Source organism: Gossypium arboreum, chromosome 8 (genome assembly GCF_025698485.1).
Source record: "Gossypium arboreum isolate Shixiya-1 chromosome 8, ASM2569848v2, whole genome shotgun sequence".
Classification (NCBI taxonomy): domain Eukaryota; kingdom Viridiplantae; phylum Streptophyta; class Magnoliopsida; order Malvales; family Malvaceae; genus Gossypium; species Gossypium arboreum.
Genome location: NC_069077.1, coordinates 130,798,142 through 130,817,381, shown reverse-complemented (window position 1 = coordinate 130,817,381; position 19,240 = coordinate 130,798,142). Strand labels below are relative to the sequence as shown.

The window sequence follows — 19,240 nt, the reverse complement described above, 5'->3', positions numbered from 1 at the left end:
ATCTCAAAATTATACATGAACTTTAATTCTAATTCAATGTGCGCTTTATGTATAAACTTTAATTTGGTGCAATTATACACATGAAACTTTGATTGTAGTTCAAATGCATACATGAAACATTAATTTTGATTCAATTATACACATTTAAAGAAATAAATACATCAATTTATTTTTAAATTGGATGGATATAATTATTTGTGTATGCAATATATAAATATAAAATAATGTTATATTAACAATTATGTTAATAATTTGTAAGAATTAGACTAAATCAAAATTTCATGTATAAAATTACACATTAACTAAAACTCATATGTAATTTCGAAATTTATCCCATTAAAAAATAAAATTGATATTAGAATATGTGAGATGCATATTGATTTGAGTGAGGATATGTTAGGGTAGGCTAAAGAAATTTGGTGTTTGAGTACATGGCAATCAAAGCTCCCCCATTATCCAACAAGACTGTTTGAGATAATTCCAAAGTTAAGGGATGGCTTGGTTAGTTCTTGTGCCATCTATATTGGGGTACCGCCAACCGTGGTGCTACAACAATTAAACATAGTTTGGTCTTTGTTTCCACTTTAAGATGCTTTAAAGCAGTTTGTGCCATTCCATTTAAGAGTAGAAAGTAGATTAAATTTGAAATTTATAATAATACAAAAAAATGAATTAGTATAAAAAATATCATGTGATTTGGTAATAGCATATTGCATTCTTAAATTTATTGCTATTTTTCTGTAAATATGTGGAATCTTGAGAGATTTTTAGGATAATGGAGAATCTTATTTTATATCTCTAATAAGTTTTTAAATTTGAGGCCTAATTTAGTATTGATTTAAAAAGTGTTTTCGAAAATTGCTGTAAAAGTTATTTTTAAAAGTTTAATTTAATGTCGATAATCTCGTGACCCAATGACAAGAGTTGTATGTTGTAAGCGTGAAAGTTTGGGTTTGATCTCAAGCAACTCCATTCCCTCCTAATTATCAAATTTTAATTTAAAATTTAAGTGTTGAGTATTGTCATCAAAAATATTTTTGAGAAATAAAATATTCATTATAGATATAACGTTGTAAAGTAAAAAAATGTATTTAAATGATATTTAAATTTGTTAACATTATGGTATTTTAATAAAATATAAAAAATAATTTATTATAACTCATTATTAATATCTTAGTATGTCGATATAAATTTAAATATTTTTAAGCTATTAATGTTAATTGCTTGTAAAATTTAATTTGAATGTATAAAATATATCTTAAATATTAAAATATAATTATTATAAATTCAAGTATATAATATTATATATTTGAAACAAATTTTAATAAAAAATAATTGTATACCTCATATAAATATTACATAAAATATATTGAATTATAAACGAAGGTTAAAAACATCATTTGACTTCAAAAGTTTTTTTTTTTTTCAAATGCAAAAGCTGATAATTATATCTTTTGCATTTGAGTCCAAAACTATTTTTTACTTCAAAAGTTGTTTATTTAACGTTGTTTATGACCTTAAAAATACTTTCGAAGTTAGAATTTGCATAGGTCCATGTACTCTTCTAAATTTTAGAATTTAGTCCCTATACTTTTATTTTCAAGAATTTATTTCCTCTACTTTTTAAATTTCAAAATTCAGGCCCAACTATTAACATTGTTAACCTTCTTTTTTTTTTTGGTTAAATTTATTAGTGTGACATTTTGAAATTAAAAAATAAATTCACTTGGTAGCCTTGTAAAAAAATGGTCTTGTAATGAACATAAATTTAATAAAATAATTTTAACAGTGTTGACAATTAAATTTTAAATTTTAAAAATAAACGACTAAATTTCTAAAATTATATTTTTAAAAGCAAGACTATATTATATTTTAATTTGTGGAGAAGAGGATGAGATTTGGGGGATCTCCTTCTATTTCCAATCCAATCACTCATTGAGATATTTGAAGATCAAAATTTGTGGGTTTTTACAAAAATATGATAAAAAATAAAATAATACTAAAATAATGCAACTAAAAAAGTATTTATGAAAATGGTACATTCCAGGGTGGTGCCGCCTATGGCAGTGGCGTGACCACCCTGGCTCCGACAACTTCTGCCATTTTCTGTTAAAAAAAAAGGTTAAAAACGAAAAAAAATAAAAATTTGAAAAGAAAAAAAAGGGATTTGCCTGACAGCACCAGTCACGCCTTCCCCATAGGAGGCACCAATGCTGCTGCCATGGAAAAAGAAGAAGAGGGCAGCGTGAAAGGAAAGAAAGAAAGAAAAAAAAAAAGAAGAGAGAGGGAATGAAAGAGAAAAATAAGGAAAAAAATAAATAAAAAGAAAAGTTTAGGGTTTAGGGAAGAATAATTAAAATTTTTAAAAGGTAACTTTTTTGTTATAAAATTTAATTTGTATATACAAATAATAAAGAAATATTATTATCTGTAAATATTTAAGTTTATAAATTTGTAATAATTATTTTATTTTTCTCTTAATTTATTCAATAGAAATATTATATGTTAATTGTATGTATTGTCATTTTAAATGTCGGTATAATTTTTTTATGTTATTTTAAAAGTTGATATAATTTTTAACTCATAATTTAATATAGTGTAATATTTTGCAGGTTAATTGTACAAGATAAGTAACCAATTTGTAATGATTAATTACAATGATAATTATAACATGGCAAATAATTTAAATTATATAAAAATATACCTAATCAACCTAAAACACACATAACAAATAAATTACATAAAATAAAACATTCTTTGAACATAACATAAATAGGTTTTTTACTTCAATAAATATTAAAAATAAATTATAAATCAATAAAAATATAAAATAAAGACAAACATACCTTAATAACTTTTTTAACCAAATAATACCTTATAAAAATAAAATTAAATTCCAATTAAATCAACAATAATAATAATAATAATAAATTAAATTTTATAACAAAAAAATTTATATTTTAACACTTTAATTATTCTTGTAAAAAACCAAAAAGGAAAAGAAATAATAATTACAAAGAATTAAAACACGTGTTTAATTATTCTTTCCTAAACTCTAAACTTTCCTTTCTATTTATTTTTTTTCTTATTTTTCTCTTTCTTTCCCTCTCTCATCTTTCTTTTTTTCTTTCTTTCTTTCCTTTCCCGCCGCCCTCTTCTTCTTTTTCTTCTTCTTCTTCTTCTTCTTTTTCTTCTTCTTTTTCTTCTTCTTCCATGACAGCAGCACTGGTGTCACCTCTCCTCTAGGCGTGACCTGTGCTGTCAGGCAAATCCCTTTTTTTTTTTTTTTTAATAGAAAATGACAGAAGTTGTCGGAGCCAGGGTGGTCATGCCACTGCCATAGGTGGCACCACCCTGAAATGTACCATTTTATTAAATACTTTTTTGGTTATATTATTTTAGTATTTTTTTTATCTTATTTTTATAAAAAACCCAAAATTTGCGAACTGGACAAGCCGGCAATTTCTGTCACTCAATTTACACAAATACAATAGGACTAAACCAACCTTAGAGACACAACAACAAAGAGGTAGCAGCATTGGAAATGCCACATGACACGTTACATTTTACAAGTCATCAATTAAAGAAATGTCTCACTGTTGTCAACCCCACATGTAATTACCTTAACTATCAAATCACATCTACTTGGGACCTCCTTTTCACATGTTGCTGTTCCCAACCCCCCTCCTAATACTACCAAATTTTTCTAATTTTAAATTTCATCCCTATTTTATGAAAATTAATCATTTAGTCCCTTACAATTTGATCTTCATACTTTGGAAGTAGTTTAATTGAATAATATTGTTAATGCTTAATGTCAAATCATTAACCTAAAAATCAACAATTGAATTAACTTCTCAATTTTCAGATATAAATGAAAATCTAAGTTTTGTAAAGTAAAGGGATGAATTTCACAATTAGACTCTCCAATGAAATCCTCACCCTCAGACCCCCAATCTCAGCGGTCCAATTCCGTCCACATTCTTCAATATCATCGGGTGTGGTTGTCCCTCCCTTGTCCCCTTCATTTGGTGCGCCCAAACTCGACACTGGCCCACATGTAACAGGCAGCCATATCTATAGTTGTCTGGGATCCCAATCCACGCGCTTTGCTCAACGTGTCCCCGAATCCCAAGTCATTGTGTCGTGGAGGAAGCGCGTAGTACACCGCGTTCGCGGGATACCATTTGTCATTTCTCATCAACGAAATACATGCAGGAGAAAGCAAAGTCACCTACAGCCCAGATATTGTCCCTTTCAAGCCCCCCTATAAAACTAGTTACCCTGCCCTCCCCAGCTTCATTATCATCAACATACAGTTACAGCAACCACAAAAAAAAGGAGAGTTAAAAGAGTTTTTAAAAGGAATCTGCAAAAGAAAATTCATCAATTTGTACAAGATTTGGAGCAACATTGAAGGATATAGCAATGGAAAGGAGAGTGAATTACGAGAATGATCTCAATCTCATGGCAACTGAGCTAAGATTGGGATTGCCTGGTTGTGGTGATGATGAGCCCCAAAGAAAAACAAATCCCAGTATCAGAAATAATAAAAGAACTGTACCTGAGATTTCTGAGGTATCGAGTTCTGAGAGCAATTCTAGCATTACAATGTCTGGGAGTGATGATCAAGACAGTCCCCCTCCTGCCAAGTAAGTATATATTTACCGGTGAAGACTATAGGGTAAGGCTGATAACAGAATCTTAACGTAAAATTCCATGGATTAATGCAGGGAACAAGTTGTAGGATGGCCACCAATCCGATCAAACAGGAAAAATTGCTTACAAAGTTCCAAGAGAAATGAAGTTGAAGGGATGGGGATGTATGTGAAAGTAAGCGTTGATGGAGCTCCTTATCTCAGAAAGATTGATCTCAAGGTTTATGGGGGCTATCCTCAACTCCTCAAAGCTTTGGAAAATATGTTCAAGCTCACCATTGGTAAGATTTCCCTTGACAAATTAAATTAAATTAAATCAACCCTATGATAAAAAAAGCTATAGTTCTGATTGGCTTATTGATCTGCAAATTTAAAGGTGCATACTCAAAGAGGGAAGGCTACAATGGATCTGACTATGCTCCTACTTATGAAGACAAAGATGGTGACTGGATGCTTGTTGGAGATGTTCCCTGGGAGTAAGTTTTTTCTCCATACTTAAATATATATTGAATTCCTTTAGTTATAATTACCAATAAACTCATTTTTTTATTCTCTCATTTGTTTACAGGATGTTCATTTCCTCCTGCAAGAGGCTGAGAATCATGAAAGGATCAGAAGCTAGAGGGTTGGGCTGTGTATGAGCCACCAAATTATTTAACAAGAAGGAAAGTTTTCTTTGGCTTTGGATAATCCAAATTCTACAAGGAAGATCAATTTGGTCTTCCTGGAAAGTGAGGGGGCTATTTGCTAGAGAAAAATTTCTCAAAGATTTGACAACATGGCTGGCCTTTTTAGCCGCCTCTATGCATGTCAAATATCTATACTTGTTTTATAGCACAAAAACAAAAAGGCACGATATTAAAGAATAGTTAAGATCCAATCCAATTGTACAAAACGACATACACTATTGCTTTATCATTTTTCCCGTATACGAAGAAGATTAAATAAGAAGGCAATAGAATACAGTTTATGCATGTACTGTTTTGATTAGAATTTTAGAGCAAACATACTATGGTTGTTTGTATGAAATCAAACTGGCTTAGTTCTTTTAACTCATGACATCCACGTATTCTTTTTGTGGAGTAGAGAAACCATATCATCTAAAAGTAAGATTTACAGCAAAAAAAAAAAAACAGAAGGTTTAGAACAAGGACAAGGGCAGGTTCCATCTTGAATTCATCATGTTTAAGTTGAAATTATCAATACTGTCAAATAATAAGGTTCAGTGTGAAAGCAACCTTTGAACTAAAACAGTCGGCAGAATTTGGTTCTTTACCAACTGATGGCATAATTTAAAAAGTCAGAGCAATTAAATAAAGGCATAATTTTGTGTCTAATAACGCAAAGCTTGGATGTTGCTGTAGGCTTCTCTAGAATGTATCTCGTTGTTGAAAACCTCATCATTTTCTGTATTTAATGCCAACATGGATCATGTTTAGTGGATTTTCCATACAATTTCAACTGTGGTATAAGTTATGAGATTGACCTAAGTTGCTCTGTACCGGATGATTAATGACCATTTTTTGGATTGTGACTTGCATGTAAGAAGGCCACAATTGTAGCATCGAAATGCCTCTTGAAGTTGTGAGAAAAAAAGTAAAAACATGTCTCATGGTTTAATATACTTACCTTTTACTAATGCTTAGCATAACCAATATGATACCAACCCATAAATAAGAATATAATGTGTTTTAGCGCACTCGAATCCACATCTTTTATATCGATAATAATATTAATATCAATCAAATTAAAACTCAATCAGTAACTAAATATTTTTTTATAACTATTTCGACTACTTTGGATTTGATAGATATTTTTCTTGGACAAAAACCTTAAAAGATTAGCTCTACCTTACTTTTTTTTTTTTTGGAATAAAACTCTACTCATATCACCAAAAAAATATTATTTACTAAAGAGTTTTATCTATTAAGAGTATTTACTTCATCAATAAAATTAATATCTAATATATCCCATACTAGATTTTTTTGGTATAAAAAGGAGTCATCAGGTGACTACTACAGCTTATAAGGAACATTATCTAGCTCGATTTAAACCCATAACATCGCTTCCACATACATACCAAGGGGACTCAACGCATCAATACACTGTTGATGGCTGAGTTGACACAATCGGCATGACTATAAGCTTGAATAGCTGCTCTTCCCATTATTGAAACATGTTGAAACCCCAGCCTTAAGAGGTTTCTGCTACTTCATACTTTGCCTCTGTTTTTAGAATTGGACCCTGTTTCTCTTCGGCAACCGGAATTATTTTGGTAAAAATATCTCCCCAATCCCTCTTTAACTTTGAAATTAAGCAAATTGTTTCCTTTCAAAAAAAAAAATTAAAATCATTTAATCCTTGTCAATTTTGAAAGTGAGCAAATAAGGTCAATTTTGATTGGTATTATAATAAATTTAGCTCTCAAAATTTACATATTCTGTCAAGTTGGTCCTAATTTAACAAATTTATATTGCAAGATTTGTGTAACTATGTAAATGTTGAGGTTGAATTTGTTGAATTTTTCAGAATTAAGGTCAAAATGACAAAATATGTAAACATCGAAGGCTAAATTTGTTACTATAACAATTAAAACTATGTTCAATTGACGAAAGACATTAATGCTGTCCTTAGTTGTTCACTTTCGAAATTAGTAGGGGCTAAATTACTCTATTTTTTTAGAAAACCAATTTGCTCAATTTCAAAATTGAGAGGGACAGAAAAATCATTTTACCAATTATTTTTTATGTTCTTTTCTGGATTAGTCTCGGGTTTTTTGGTTCATTGTTTTGCTTGATGAACGGTTGTAGGCCGCGACATTTTGGACTTCTCTATTGAAGCTTTGAGGACAAGTTTACCATTGAAATTTAAAAGTGCTTTTAAAAAATTTATCATTATTGTCCACAAATGATTTTGAAAAGATAAAATATCAATTGTAGACATAATGTTGTAAAATAAAATATTTAACGAGAGGATAAAACGATAATTTTATTGAAAAACACTTTTCTAAAAAACATTTTAACATGACTTAAAATCTCAGTTTAAAATTAAAATTTGATTTGAAAAGCTACTTGTTTATTTATTTATTTTATTGAGCATGCCTCATATTAAGTCAAATAAGAAATTGCTTGCAAGTCAAGTTAAACAAAATATACTTTCTTTTAGAAGATTTAGTATTTATTAGTATAATATATTTAACATTTATTAGTATAATTAATTTGACCTACAAATTTAGCCTATAAATAGACTATTTTAGAACATTAGAAAATACACCCATTAGAGATTAGAACTCATAACACTTTTGAAGAATTTTGTGCTTATGTTTTGAGGGTTCTTTGTTTTCGGGTTTCGGAGTTTAGTTTTTTCTCCATCTTTTGTACTCTTTATTCTTTTATCATTATAATAAAATTATATTTGCCTGTGGTTTTTTATCCTCTTTGGAGGGTTTTTCCACGTTAAATTTGTGTTCAATTTCTCAATTTCTTCTACTATTTTTACTTGTTTGTTGTTTAATCGAGTCGATCTCCAACAAGTGGTATCAGAGCTAGTTTAATTTTCGCAGATCAACATATTCAAAGATGGCAACAACAAGGTTTGACATTAAGAAATTATGGTGTCACAAATTTCAATTTGTGGAAAGTTCATATGATGACAATTCTAGTTCAAACCAGCCTGAAAAATATCGTTACCGAGAAAAAACCCGAGAATCTAAATCAGTTAAAATAGGAAGAGCTTGATGAAATTGCCCTGTCTGCAATCTAGTTGTGCCTCGCTAATGAGGTATTGTAAGAGGTATTGATGGAGAATACACCATTCGCCTTGTAGAAAAGGTTAGAAACTCTTTATGCAACTAAGTTTCTGGTTAATCATTTAGTGTTGAAACAACGTCTATTTACGTTTCACATAAACGAATGTGAGCTTCTTAGAGATCACATCAGTCAATTCATTACCCTTTTAAATGATTTAAATAACGTTGATGTTCAGATTGATGATGAAGATCAGGTTATGCTATTATTGTATTCTTTACCCTATTCATACAAGTCTTTCAGGGAGACCCTGAATTATGGTTGAGATAAACTCTCGTTCGAGGATGTAAAGGGTCATATGTTGAGTAAAGAGAAACTCAACAATGAGTTTGGTTCGAATAGCAAGGCATATAGGTAAGTTTCCGTTTTGGTATTATCAAAGAAGTGAGACAAAAGGTGTCACTATTGTAAGAAGTTAGGTCACGTCAAAGTAAATTGTTATAAACTGTAAAATAAAAGGGCTGCTAAGAGTAACGAGGAAGATGTAGCTGGTGTTAATTTGGCCGACGAAAGTAGTGATGATTTATTGTTAGTGTCAACGAGTAAAAGCTCCGAGTTTACGTTCGAATAGATCTTAGATTTGGGATGTTCTTTCCTCATGTGTCCCAATAGAGAATAGTTCTTCACATATAGTTTGGTTGAAGGTGGAGTTGTGCGCATGGAAACGATTCATCCAGTAAGGTAATTGGATTGGTAATGTTAAAATTAGGATACATGATGGGATTATTAGGACATTCTCAGATGTTAGGTATATAACTGATTTACGAAAGAATCTCATCTTTTTAAGTATTTTAGACTTGAAAGGTTGCAAAATCAATATCAAGTCGAGTGGCATTAAGTGTCTCGTGGGGCTATTATTTTGTTAAAAGGTAAAAGGACCGACGGTCTTTATATTCTAGAAGGCTTTACAGTGACCAATGAAATCGGACGTCCCTCATCCGTTACGGAGTCGAAGTCAACTCGTTTGGAGCGGAGTCAACTTGGTCATAGGTGGGAAAAAGGTATGACTGTTTCGTTGAAAGAGGTTCTCTTTTGGATGCAGGTTTTGAAAAGTTAGGGATTGTGTTTGTGAAAATTAGACCCAAGTTAGTTTTGATTTAGGAATGCACAAGTTGAAGGCTAGAAGTCTTCCAGCTTCTAAGCACAAGTTCGACTCAATTAATTCCCTACATAATTCAAGATAGGCCTGTGGCAAGTTTTGACAAAGATGGCGTCGTGGAAATATGAGTTAATGTGAAGATTTGTTCAATATGCCTTGTATTTCAATCAAATAAGAAATTACTTGAAAGTCAAATTAAACAAAATATATTTTCTTTCTAGATGATTTAATATTTATTAATATAATATATTTAACATTTATTAGCATAATTTATTTGTACTTATATTTTAAGGATCCTTTGTTTTTAGGTTTCAAGTTTTAGTTTTATATCCATTTTTATATTTTTATTCTTTTGCCATTATAATTAAATTATCTTTGCCCATAATTTTTATACCTTTAGAAAAGTTTTTTACATTAAATTTGTATGTTCAATTTTTCAATTTCTTTTCACTATTTTTGTTTTTTCGTTATTCTCCAACAATCATAATTTAAATCGGAAAATATTTTTCAACCTCAATCATCATTCATACTAGTATTCATTTCATGTTGCCAAAAAAGAAATTGTAAAATCTGACGGTGAAACCCAGCCCTCAGCCACCTGCCCATTATCTTTCTCCTCATTGTCAAAAGGACATAAATATCCAATAAATGAGTCAGTAAGGTTAGAAAAAGGAAGTAAGGTTACTTGCCGAAATATAACTCACGCTCCCCCACTAAAAATTATAAACAAGCACAGTATCAAGTATGAGTTGGACCATCTATAGCAACAAGCATTTTAGAAATATATATATTGTTATTATAACAATATAATATCAATTCTTCTACTTTTGCATTCGATTTTATCTTCAAAATACATTGTTACAATAACAATATTATACCCTGGATCATCTCTATCCTTTTTTTTTTTTTTGCAGGTCCCACAATCCACTAACCACAAAATCAGAGCCCCACTACAAAAGTGCTCCCATCATTGTCCACTATCCCATTTTGATACAAAAAAGAAGAGCATATCAAGTGAAATTTGACAATTCTTCCCCTTTACTCGAACCTGTCGAGACATCAATTGCCTGTCTCTGATTTTTTTAAGGCATTGACATCAAACCCTGTTTTGAAAAATCGAAAAAGAGCTGGAAAGGAAGGCAAAAAGCAAGAGCTATGGCATCTGACTTTGATGGCATTTTCAAGCCAGAGAGGGAGGGAGTGGGTGTGTTAGAATAGGACAAATAAAAGGCGGGATGAAGGATGGACTGTGGGATGCCTACCCTTTTTTTCCCCTCAGGTCTATGCAGGAGGATTTGTTTCTGGCTTAACAACACAGGAGGAATCTGGTACCTGTGTGTGGTAAATTGCAGTGGCTAGTGAGATAGGCATAATGCAAAGAGACTTTGATTGGAGGAATTGCATGGCAGCTCCAACGTTTTCTTCCATCAGCTTAGCTACCTGTTGCTCTGTGCCATCATTTGACCACTTCTCCCATGCTGGATGGCTTCTTCCACCCTCACCGCTTTCATACTGATGGAAGCTCAATTTGTGTTAATGAATAGAATATTAAATATAGAAATATGCAACATATGCATGATTACTTATTTATTACCTCTACTGATGATAGTGGAATGTCTGTTACAAGCGGTGCCACTGCACCAGCTCCGCCCAACCTACTCATGCTCAAAACCTGTTAAATAATCAAATTCATTATTAGGGGAAAATATATCAAATGAAACAATCGTATATTATCTCCTTAAAAGCAACATGCCCCGAATATATTGACAGGAAACTACGGAGAGATTGCACACTGGTTGGATAAACATGAGCAGCACCACGATTTGCAGTGAAATATGAAAATCAAACAGTTGAACAGAGTTAATGATACCTTAACTTGAAGCCTCAGGAACTTGACATAATCTACAATTTCATCAAGCATGACTGCCCTATCAGTCTGCAAACAGAAATGTATGTCAGTACAAAATGAAGTTACATGAATCATACAAGGTTAAACTTTCTCATGGTTTACACCCCAAGTCAGACAAATCTACCATAAAGTCACCCATGTCTCAATGAGACCCCTATAACAATAATCAATTGAGTTTAGCTAGGTTAAGCAATAATTGTCTACTATAACATTATTAAGTTAATAGCTGAGGATTTAGGACATCAATCCATTCATTATATGCACGCTATTTAACAGACAATAAAGTTAGCTTGGGATTAAGGAAGCATACAAACCCTCAGACAATGATACTGAAAACTAATTTGTCAGCCTTCACGTTTAAAGGTTAGTCATAAAACTATTGCAACGTTAGACAACAAGATTGAGCAGATCAGCGATTAGGGGCTGATAAGATAAGTGACAAATGGCATTAATAGATCCCTGCTGTCAGTAGGAGCAAGATCCTTGCAATGTTAGTTTAAAGAATAACCAGTTAATAGTAATCTGACCATTCCAGAAAAACATACTGGAAATATGCAAGTCATTTCACAACTGAACTTACGAAGTGATAAAAAAAGGACTCACCTTGTTAACACTAGGAACAAGTTCCTGCAATGCCCTGATTCTTTCAGTAATTCTCTCCCTGCGCAACTGTAGCAAAGGAGAAAATTGAATGACTCAGAATGTTAACACAGTTGCAACATGGTTCAACAGCTACTCCAACCAAACTCACCCACCCATCTTCCTTTTCATCTATGTTTTCTCTTTTCCCATCTTTTTTTTTTGGGATTTACAACTTTTGACTTTTATCTTTATTATCTTCTCTTTTTTCTTTTTGGATTTCTAGCATCTAGCCGAAAAACAATATTTGAGGGAAAAAATTAATTGAAACCAGCATTGAGCAACCTCTGCTGTGAAGTGTCCACATTATTATTTGTCATGTTTGACACAGATCCTATACTGTGTTGAGGATTGTGTCATGCCGACACAGATACTCCTCCACTTTTGAAGGGTCCAAGTATCAGAGAGGTGGCAACCAAGTGCAGCTTTGTAAGCTGCTAGATCCCCTCCTAAAAGATGATTACATTGGGTCTATATGTTTTCATATTTCTATTTATTCTTGCCTTTTCTAGATATGTACAAGAGGCAATATAGTACTTTTTAACTTATTATAGTCTATAGCTCTTTTTGAAAGGAAAAAAAAAAAAAAAAGATTTTTCTCAATTAGATGACGATCTACATTGCATGAACCAGTCACAATCAATTCAATTTACCAGATTTCTATCTTTTCAAATTTTTCCTTGCTAAGAAACTTACTCATGCCTTTTGACTCTAGACCAGAAACACAAATTTGGATTACTGACATTCAATAAATTAAACTTATTCCCATCTTTGGCATGGTTATTTATAATATATTAAGCATACCCGTTCAGCAATGCTGTGAGGATCCGTGGCCTGTCCTCGTCTAGCGCGCACCCTTGGACGCATTGTCGGTGGATGTGGTGCTGCAGAAACAGTTGCTTGCATGGGTTGGCCATGGAAAACCTGGAAAGTTATATAAGTCACATCATCAATGATGCAAATTTATAGATAAGATAGAACTAACACCAATACCATTTTCTTTCCCGCCAACCCATAACAAGGAAAGAACGGTGAATGGAGAAAAATCACTTAGTCCATAATTGTTTTGATTTTATATAAAAGCAGGTTTTTGCAATCAAAGCATACAGCAATGGACAAACGACAGAAATCTTGCCAGAATTGGACTTCTAGAGTCTTAAACTTTTGCAGAACACTTCCCATACAATTTGTTGAATAACCTGACGCCATAAATAACCAAATACAAAAGCAATTACTCAAGTTGATAGAATGTCTTGACCACGGCTGAGACAGTGATACTTTAAAAACTATAGTAAATCAACAAATGAGAACACAGATCCATCTTTCTTCTGTCATAATTTTAACTTTCTACATATTTTATGATAATAACAAGAGAATGTTCTGAAATTTGACATCTTCCACCAAAAACTCGACTCATATGATGTTGACAATTTTTGGAAGCTATGAACATGAAACCTACTAGACATTAAACCAGTTTCTCCTGGTAGATGGGGCCATTAAACAAAGACCGGTTTACTTAACTACAAATCAAGGAATCAACTACTAGTTATTTTACAGAAGATTTTTTAGATTTTTATTTCACTACTATGACCCTAGCTTTCAAGTTCCAAATACATGCCCTTCAATTCTTGAAAAAAAAATTAACTTGTGAAGTACAACTCTTGTTTAATTTTGGATTCAGGTTTACAGCAAATCAGCAGTTGAATAGTCTTCAATGATTGAATAATCTTACTCTGCCAGTTAGTTTATGACTTAAGCAACTCTAAGACATTGATGTACTGTATCCTTTGTCAAATATCAAAACTTGGCATCCCACAATAGTAACTCCCACCAAACCCTGTCATGTTTTCCTTTGTCTTCTCTGCTATCAGACAGAAACAGGCATGGTATAGTAACATGAAAAAAGATCAAACAGACAAATATGCTGTCACCCCAAGTTTGACAATCTAAAACTTAAAATAATCCAAAAAGGACAAATGCACATACTCCATTTACAGAGGAGAAAATTGACAATAATTAAATATAATTATATTTAGTTATCAGCACCATAAAACCTAGCTTCTAAGTCAAGCTCCTGAAAGGAAATTCATATATAAAAAGAGGGAAAAAACTTTTAGAGGGAAAAAGTTTTTTTTTTTTAAGTGATAAAGTATTATTTTTCTTACATTTTTTACAGAAGAAGCTCGGTCATCAACGACCCCGTTCCGAAACCGCTTCCCACTACCGGAAGCTTCCTCGGGTTTCAAAAACCCGCCTTTCCCTTGCTCCAAGCTCAAGCCCAAGGGGAAAACCTGCCCATGAAACGCACCGCCTCCACCGCCGCCGATTCCACCGATATGAGCGGCGCCATCACCGGAGCTGAGCTGCAAAAACATTGGAGCTCCAGCTCCAGCAGCGGTTGCAGCCAATCCAGCGTCGGATCCAGCTAAGCCCGTTTCGGAGGGCGCAAAGTTAGGGAGGCCGAGGATTTGCTCGAGGAAATCATCGGCGGCGGGGGCCTCGTTGGTGTTATTAGCCATGAGAAAGCCGGAAAAAAGATAGCAGCGGAAAGTGAGTCCAAGTAGCGGCGATAGGGACTAACCAAAGAGCATCTACATGCAAAGGAAATGGCGAAACTGAATTGAACCAAAAAAAATATAATAAAAAAGCAAAATAGAAAGTTTGGAGTTTTGGCTTTCCTCTTCTTTTTTTTCTTCAGCTCTGAGAGAGAATCAGAAAAAGACAAATATATACAAAGAAAAAGAGGGAAGGAAAAAGGAGAATGCTTTTATATTATTTTTCTTTTCCTCTCTTTGAATCGTGGTTAAAAACATAACGCTTTTTGTTAAAGGGCTTCGAGTTTCACCTAAATTACGTGGCAACCCTTTTTTCTCTCTCTTGTTTTTTACACAGTAAATCAAGCACTTTATGTGTGTTTGAATACAGGATGCGACGTGTTTATTTTTTGATTTTACTGTTACTGTTATTTTTATATTAATTCCAATTAAACGTATCGTTTATCGAAACTGGTCTTACATAATATCATCATAATTTCTTGTTTGAATTTTGAATTTTTTCCATTCTAAGATGATTTTAAAATAAAAAAGTCTTTAAAATATTTTATATTTTAAATATTGATAATAAATTAATTTAAATAAAATATTAAAAATTAAAACAATTTTATGAACGAAATTCTTGAAAAATAAAAAGAAATTTAATTTTAATTTTTTATATATTAGCACAATTTTATCCAATGTAGAACTATTTGTTAAAAATCATAAATCTAAGTTAATTTATTGTATCACCAAAAGGGGTTCAATTTATTTTTAAACTTTAAATAGTATCCATCATGGGCTTTTAAATTAGATAAAAATGTTGGTTTTAAAATTAATTCAACAAACAAATTAAATCAATTTGTAGCATATTTATTGGAATAGAGTAGTTTTGAAGAGAGAAGGAAAACATATTACTCTTTTTTATCTTACGGTCGAATTCTCTAACGATCAAATTGTCAACTGCCATGAAAAAAAAAAACAATTAATTTTTATCTCTATATAAACTCAAATCTTCTCCTATTTTTTAACTAAAAACAATTAATAAATTAAACTCTTAATTTTTTAAGTCGAGTACAAATATTAAATTTATTCATAAATTACCTTGCATATAAATATTTTTAAATACATCATTTAAAAATAATAATTGAAATAATCAATAAAATAATATCTATTTTTTCTTGTATCCTAAATCAGCTTCTAACATATTAATTATCATATAAATCAATCTCTTTAAAATATTATTCTAGAAACTAAAAAATTAAAGCAAAAATATTATAAACACTAATAAGAATATTAATCATTAAATTTGTATAATTTTTATTATTAAAATTATAAAGATAATTTCAATTTAATTAAATTAATTTTTAAACCATAATTTGTAACACCCCTAACTTATATTCGTCGTTAGAACAGGGTTACGAAGCATTACTGGAATAAACAAATCAAAACAGACATTTCAAATTATTTAACATCCATGTCAGATATTATTCATAAAGTCCCTTATATGAGCGCTTGAGACCCAAAACATTCATTAGAAACAAGTTGAGACTAATCCAGGTACTCAGAGAATTTTTTTTGTGAAATTTCAAAATTTTTCCTAGGTGCAAGGTACACATACTCGTGTCGTCAGGCCGTGTAGCACACACAGCCAAGAGACACGCCCGTGTCTCAGGTCGTGTGAACATTCGAAATAAGGACACACGACTGTGTCCCAGCCCGTATCCAAATTAGGGTAGTTATTGACTTGGGTCACACGGCCAAGCCACACGCCCGTATACTAGGCCGTGTAAACATTTTAATTTATATTAATTAGGTGCAGGTGTCACGGACTTAGAGTTTTCACAAGCAATCCGTGCGACCTTAGGCAGTTTCTTCGCTCAAAAACGCCTAAGTCAGCCTAACTCGCAATAATTGAGGATTCAACAAAACTCTTCTAAGGCACCCACGAAGAACAGCAGAAGAACAAAGTAAGAACAAACTTGAAAGATGAACAAAAGCCACAGAAAAGTAAGAATAGTTGAGAGAAAAGTTTGAATGAATGATCTCAAAATTCTATTAATAATTGAATGAATTACAATGAGGGGGAGAGGCCTCTATTTATAGTTGAGCCTCCCCAATATTAACAGTACAGATCGAAATACATCAATGGCTAAGATTCAAAGCTATCTAGATATCAAATCTCTAAGATTACAGAATCGTATCTTCTAAAGACTACATTTAATGTCTAAGATCACATATCTTTGAAGGAACCCTAGGAAATAAACCGGATATTCATGCCGTGACATTTGGGTCATTTGTGTGAACTAGTGTAAGACATGTATGGGACATGCATCGGCCACATTATGAAAGCCAATGTAAGACCATGTCTGGGACATGGCATTGGCATTGAGACGAGTGCCAGTGTAAGACATGTCTGGGATATGCATCGGGATGTAAGCCAGTGTAAGACATGACTGGAACATGCATCGGCTACGAGATATGTCAGTGTAAGACTATACCTAGGACATGGCATCGGTACGGATATGCTAGAGCTAGTGTAAGACCATGTCTGGGACATGGCATCGACCTCGATGATGATCGTCAGTGTAAGACCATGTTTGGGACATAGCATCGACACCTCACCGGCGTTTGAGGCTTGATGGATATCCAGTAGTGTTCCAAATGGTTCAACGGTGAATGTTATGTTTTTAAGCTAATGAGAGAAGTACAATCGTGTTGTGAATGGTATAGGTACCTAATTGGTACGTATGAGATATAAGCTCAATATATATAATATGTGACTTGTATGAATGGTAATGAGTAAGTTACACCTATGCCTACTTTGGTGTTATAAGTATGTTGATTATGAATAAATGTTGTGGTATATTTATTTATATGCAATTTACTAAGCTTTATGCTTATTCCCTTTCCTTTCCGTTTCCTTTCAATGTCGCCTAACTAACTCAAAGATCGTAGGAAGTCAGAGATATCAGTCACACTATTAGCCGAAACATTCGGTATAGTTGGATTTATATTTTTTAATATGGCATGTATAAGGCTAGATCTTATTATTTTGTGTCTTTGAGAATTGGCCAAATGTGTTGGTTTGGGATAGTTCCCACGCTTCGTATTAAGCCTTGAATGATGGCTAACATTCATTTTGAGTTTATAAAAGATGCATCTTCATGGTTGAATCAATGCCTAATATGGCTGATTTGGTCGTATGGATTGTACTTATTTTGGTATTGGTTGATATTTGTATGGAACTAGGTATGTAAGAGCGGCAATGAGGCTTGGTAAATAGTTTTATATTGTTCACACGGGTAGACACACGGGCGTGTGTCTAGGCCGTGTGCGACACATGGTAAGCCCCATGGGCGTGTAGTCCAGCCGTATGTCCCCTCCACGTAAAAAAAAATTCAAGTCAGTATGCATGGTATTAAACACACGGACAGAGACACGGCCGTGTGTCTCAGCCGTGTGGAGGAAACGGCCTAGTACACGGGCATGTGCCATGGCTATGTGACATTCTGGGAATGCTAATATCAAAAACAGAATACCTAGGTTTTTGCACACGGGCTAAGACACGGGCGTGTTGCGGTCGTGTAAGGGATACAGGCTATTGACACAAGCATGTGTCTAGCCGTGTGAAAACTGTAGGTGCGAATTAGAATTTAATTCCATACGGGTGTGGGACACGGGCGTGTTACCCTTCAACAAGGGCGTGTTACCCTTCCACACGGGCGTGTGCCCTGTTTTAAAGGTAAAGTTCATAAGGTTGGTTTAAGGACCCGGAATGGCCCCGATAAATTCTTAATGGTCAATTTGGGGCTCGTAGGCTCATAAATAGAAGTTTAAGGTAGAAATTGAAAAAGTTTTAATTTGGACCGAGTCTCAGTGGCTTAAGGTTATTCGAATGCATGAGATCAAGTTAGGTAATACTTCGTACTTTACCCCGGCGTGGGTTATAAGTATGAGGTGTTACAGCCCAAGTCGACTGTGACCTGTTGTAGGGTCGGTAAGCATTTCTTAGACCCTTAATTTCGTGATCTGATTATGTGATGTACGATTTAAGCATGTGATTCTTAGCATGTAAATTTGAACTGTTAGAATGATCTGATAAATTGCTTTTTAGCATATCATTTTTATATGTTGCATTGCATCGGGGTGGGATGATGTTATTTGGAAGAAGTGTTCTGAAAGGCTTCTAAGCCTAATATCTGGTAGCTCAGCTGTAATTATCTGATAATGTGCCGCATTTCGATACATCATGGTGTGTAGGGATGGGTGGGTCGATTTTATCCCCACATAGTGTGTAGGGTTGGACGGAGATGGTGTGTATAGGCTGGGGGTAAGATTCTAATATTCTGACTCGGGCTAGAGCCCTAATTTACATCTGATTTTTCATCTGGAAGGGATAAGGCCTGAACTAATTCTGTAATGGGCTCTTGTAGCCCCAAACTGCCTACTTCTGTCTTCTGATGAATAATCTGTATGTTGATATCTGTGGGGATTACACACTGAGTTGCGAAACTTACTCTTTTCTGTTTAATCTGTTCAGGTAGTCCCCAGCATTAGCGGATCGGTGTAGCGGAAGACTCGACGGTGGCCACACG

The 19,240-nt window shown here is 33.1% G+C and overlaps 2 protein-coding genes across 2 annotated transcripts; one reads left to right on the top strand and one right to left on the bottom strand.

The window, feature by feature from the left end:
* Positions 1-4,190: 4,190 nt before the first annotated feature.
* Positions 4,191-5,692, top strand: LOC108469027 (auxin-induced protein 22D-like). Its single transcript, XM_017769912.2, has 4 exons — positions 4,191-4,652; positions 4,734-4,939; positions 5,035-5,134; positions 5,227-5,692. The coding sequence occupies exons 1-4, from the start codon at positions 4,429-4,431 to the stop codon at positions 5,297-5,299; spliced, it is 603 nt and encodes a 200-aa protein (XP_017625401.1). The 5' UTR covers positions 4,191-4,428; the 3' UTR covers positions 5,300-5,692.
* A 4,644-nt stretch (positions 5,693-10,336) lies between these two features.
* On the bottom strand, positions 10,337-14,924 carry LOC108467567 (transcription factor UNE12-like). Its single transcript, XM_017768242.2, has 6 exons — positions 14,277-14,924; positions 12,916-13,035; positions 12,076-12,141; positions 11,434-11,499; positions 11,158-11,235; positions 10,337-11,075 (listed from the first exon to the last, which is right to left on the bottom strand). Exons 1-6 carry the CDS (start codon positions 14,628-14,630, stop codon positions 10,845-10,847), a joined length of 915 nt encoding a protein of 304 aa, XP_017623731.1. The 5' UTR covers positions 14,631-14,924; the 3' UTR covers positions 10,337-10,844.
* Positions 14,925-19,240: the final 4,316 nt, after the last annotated feature.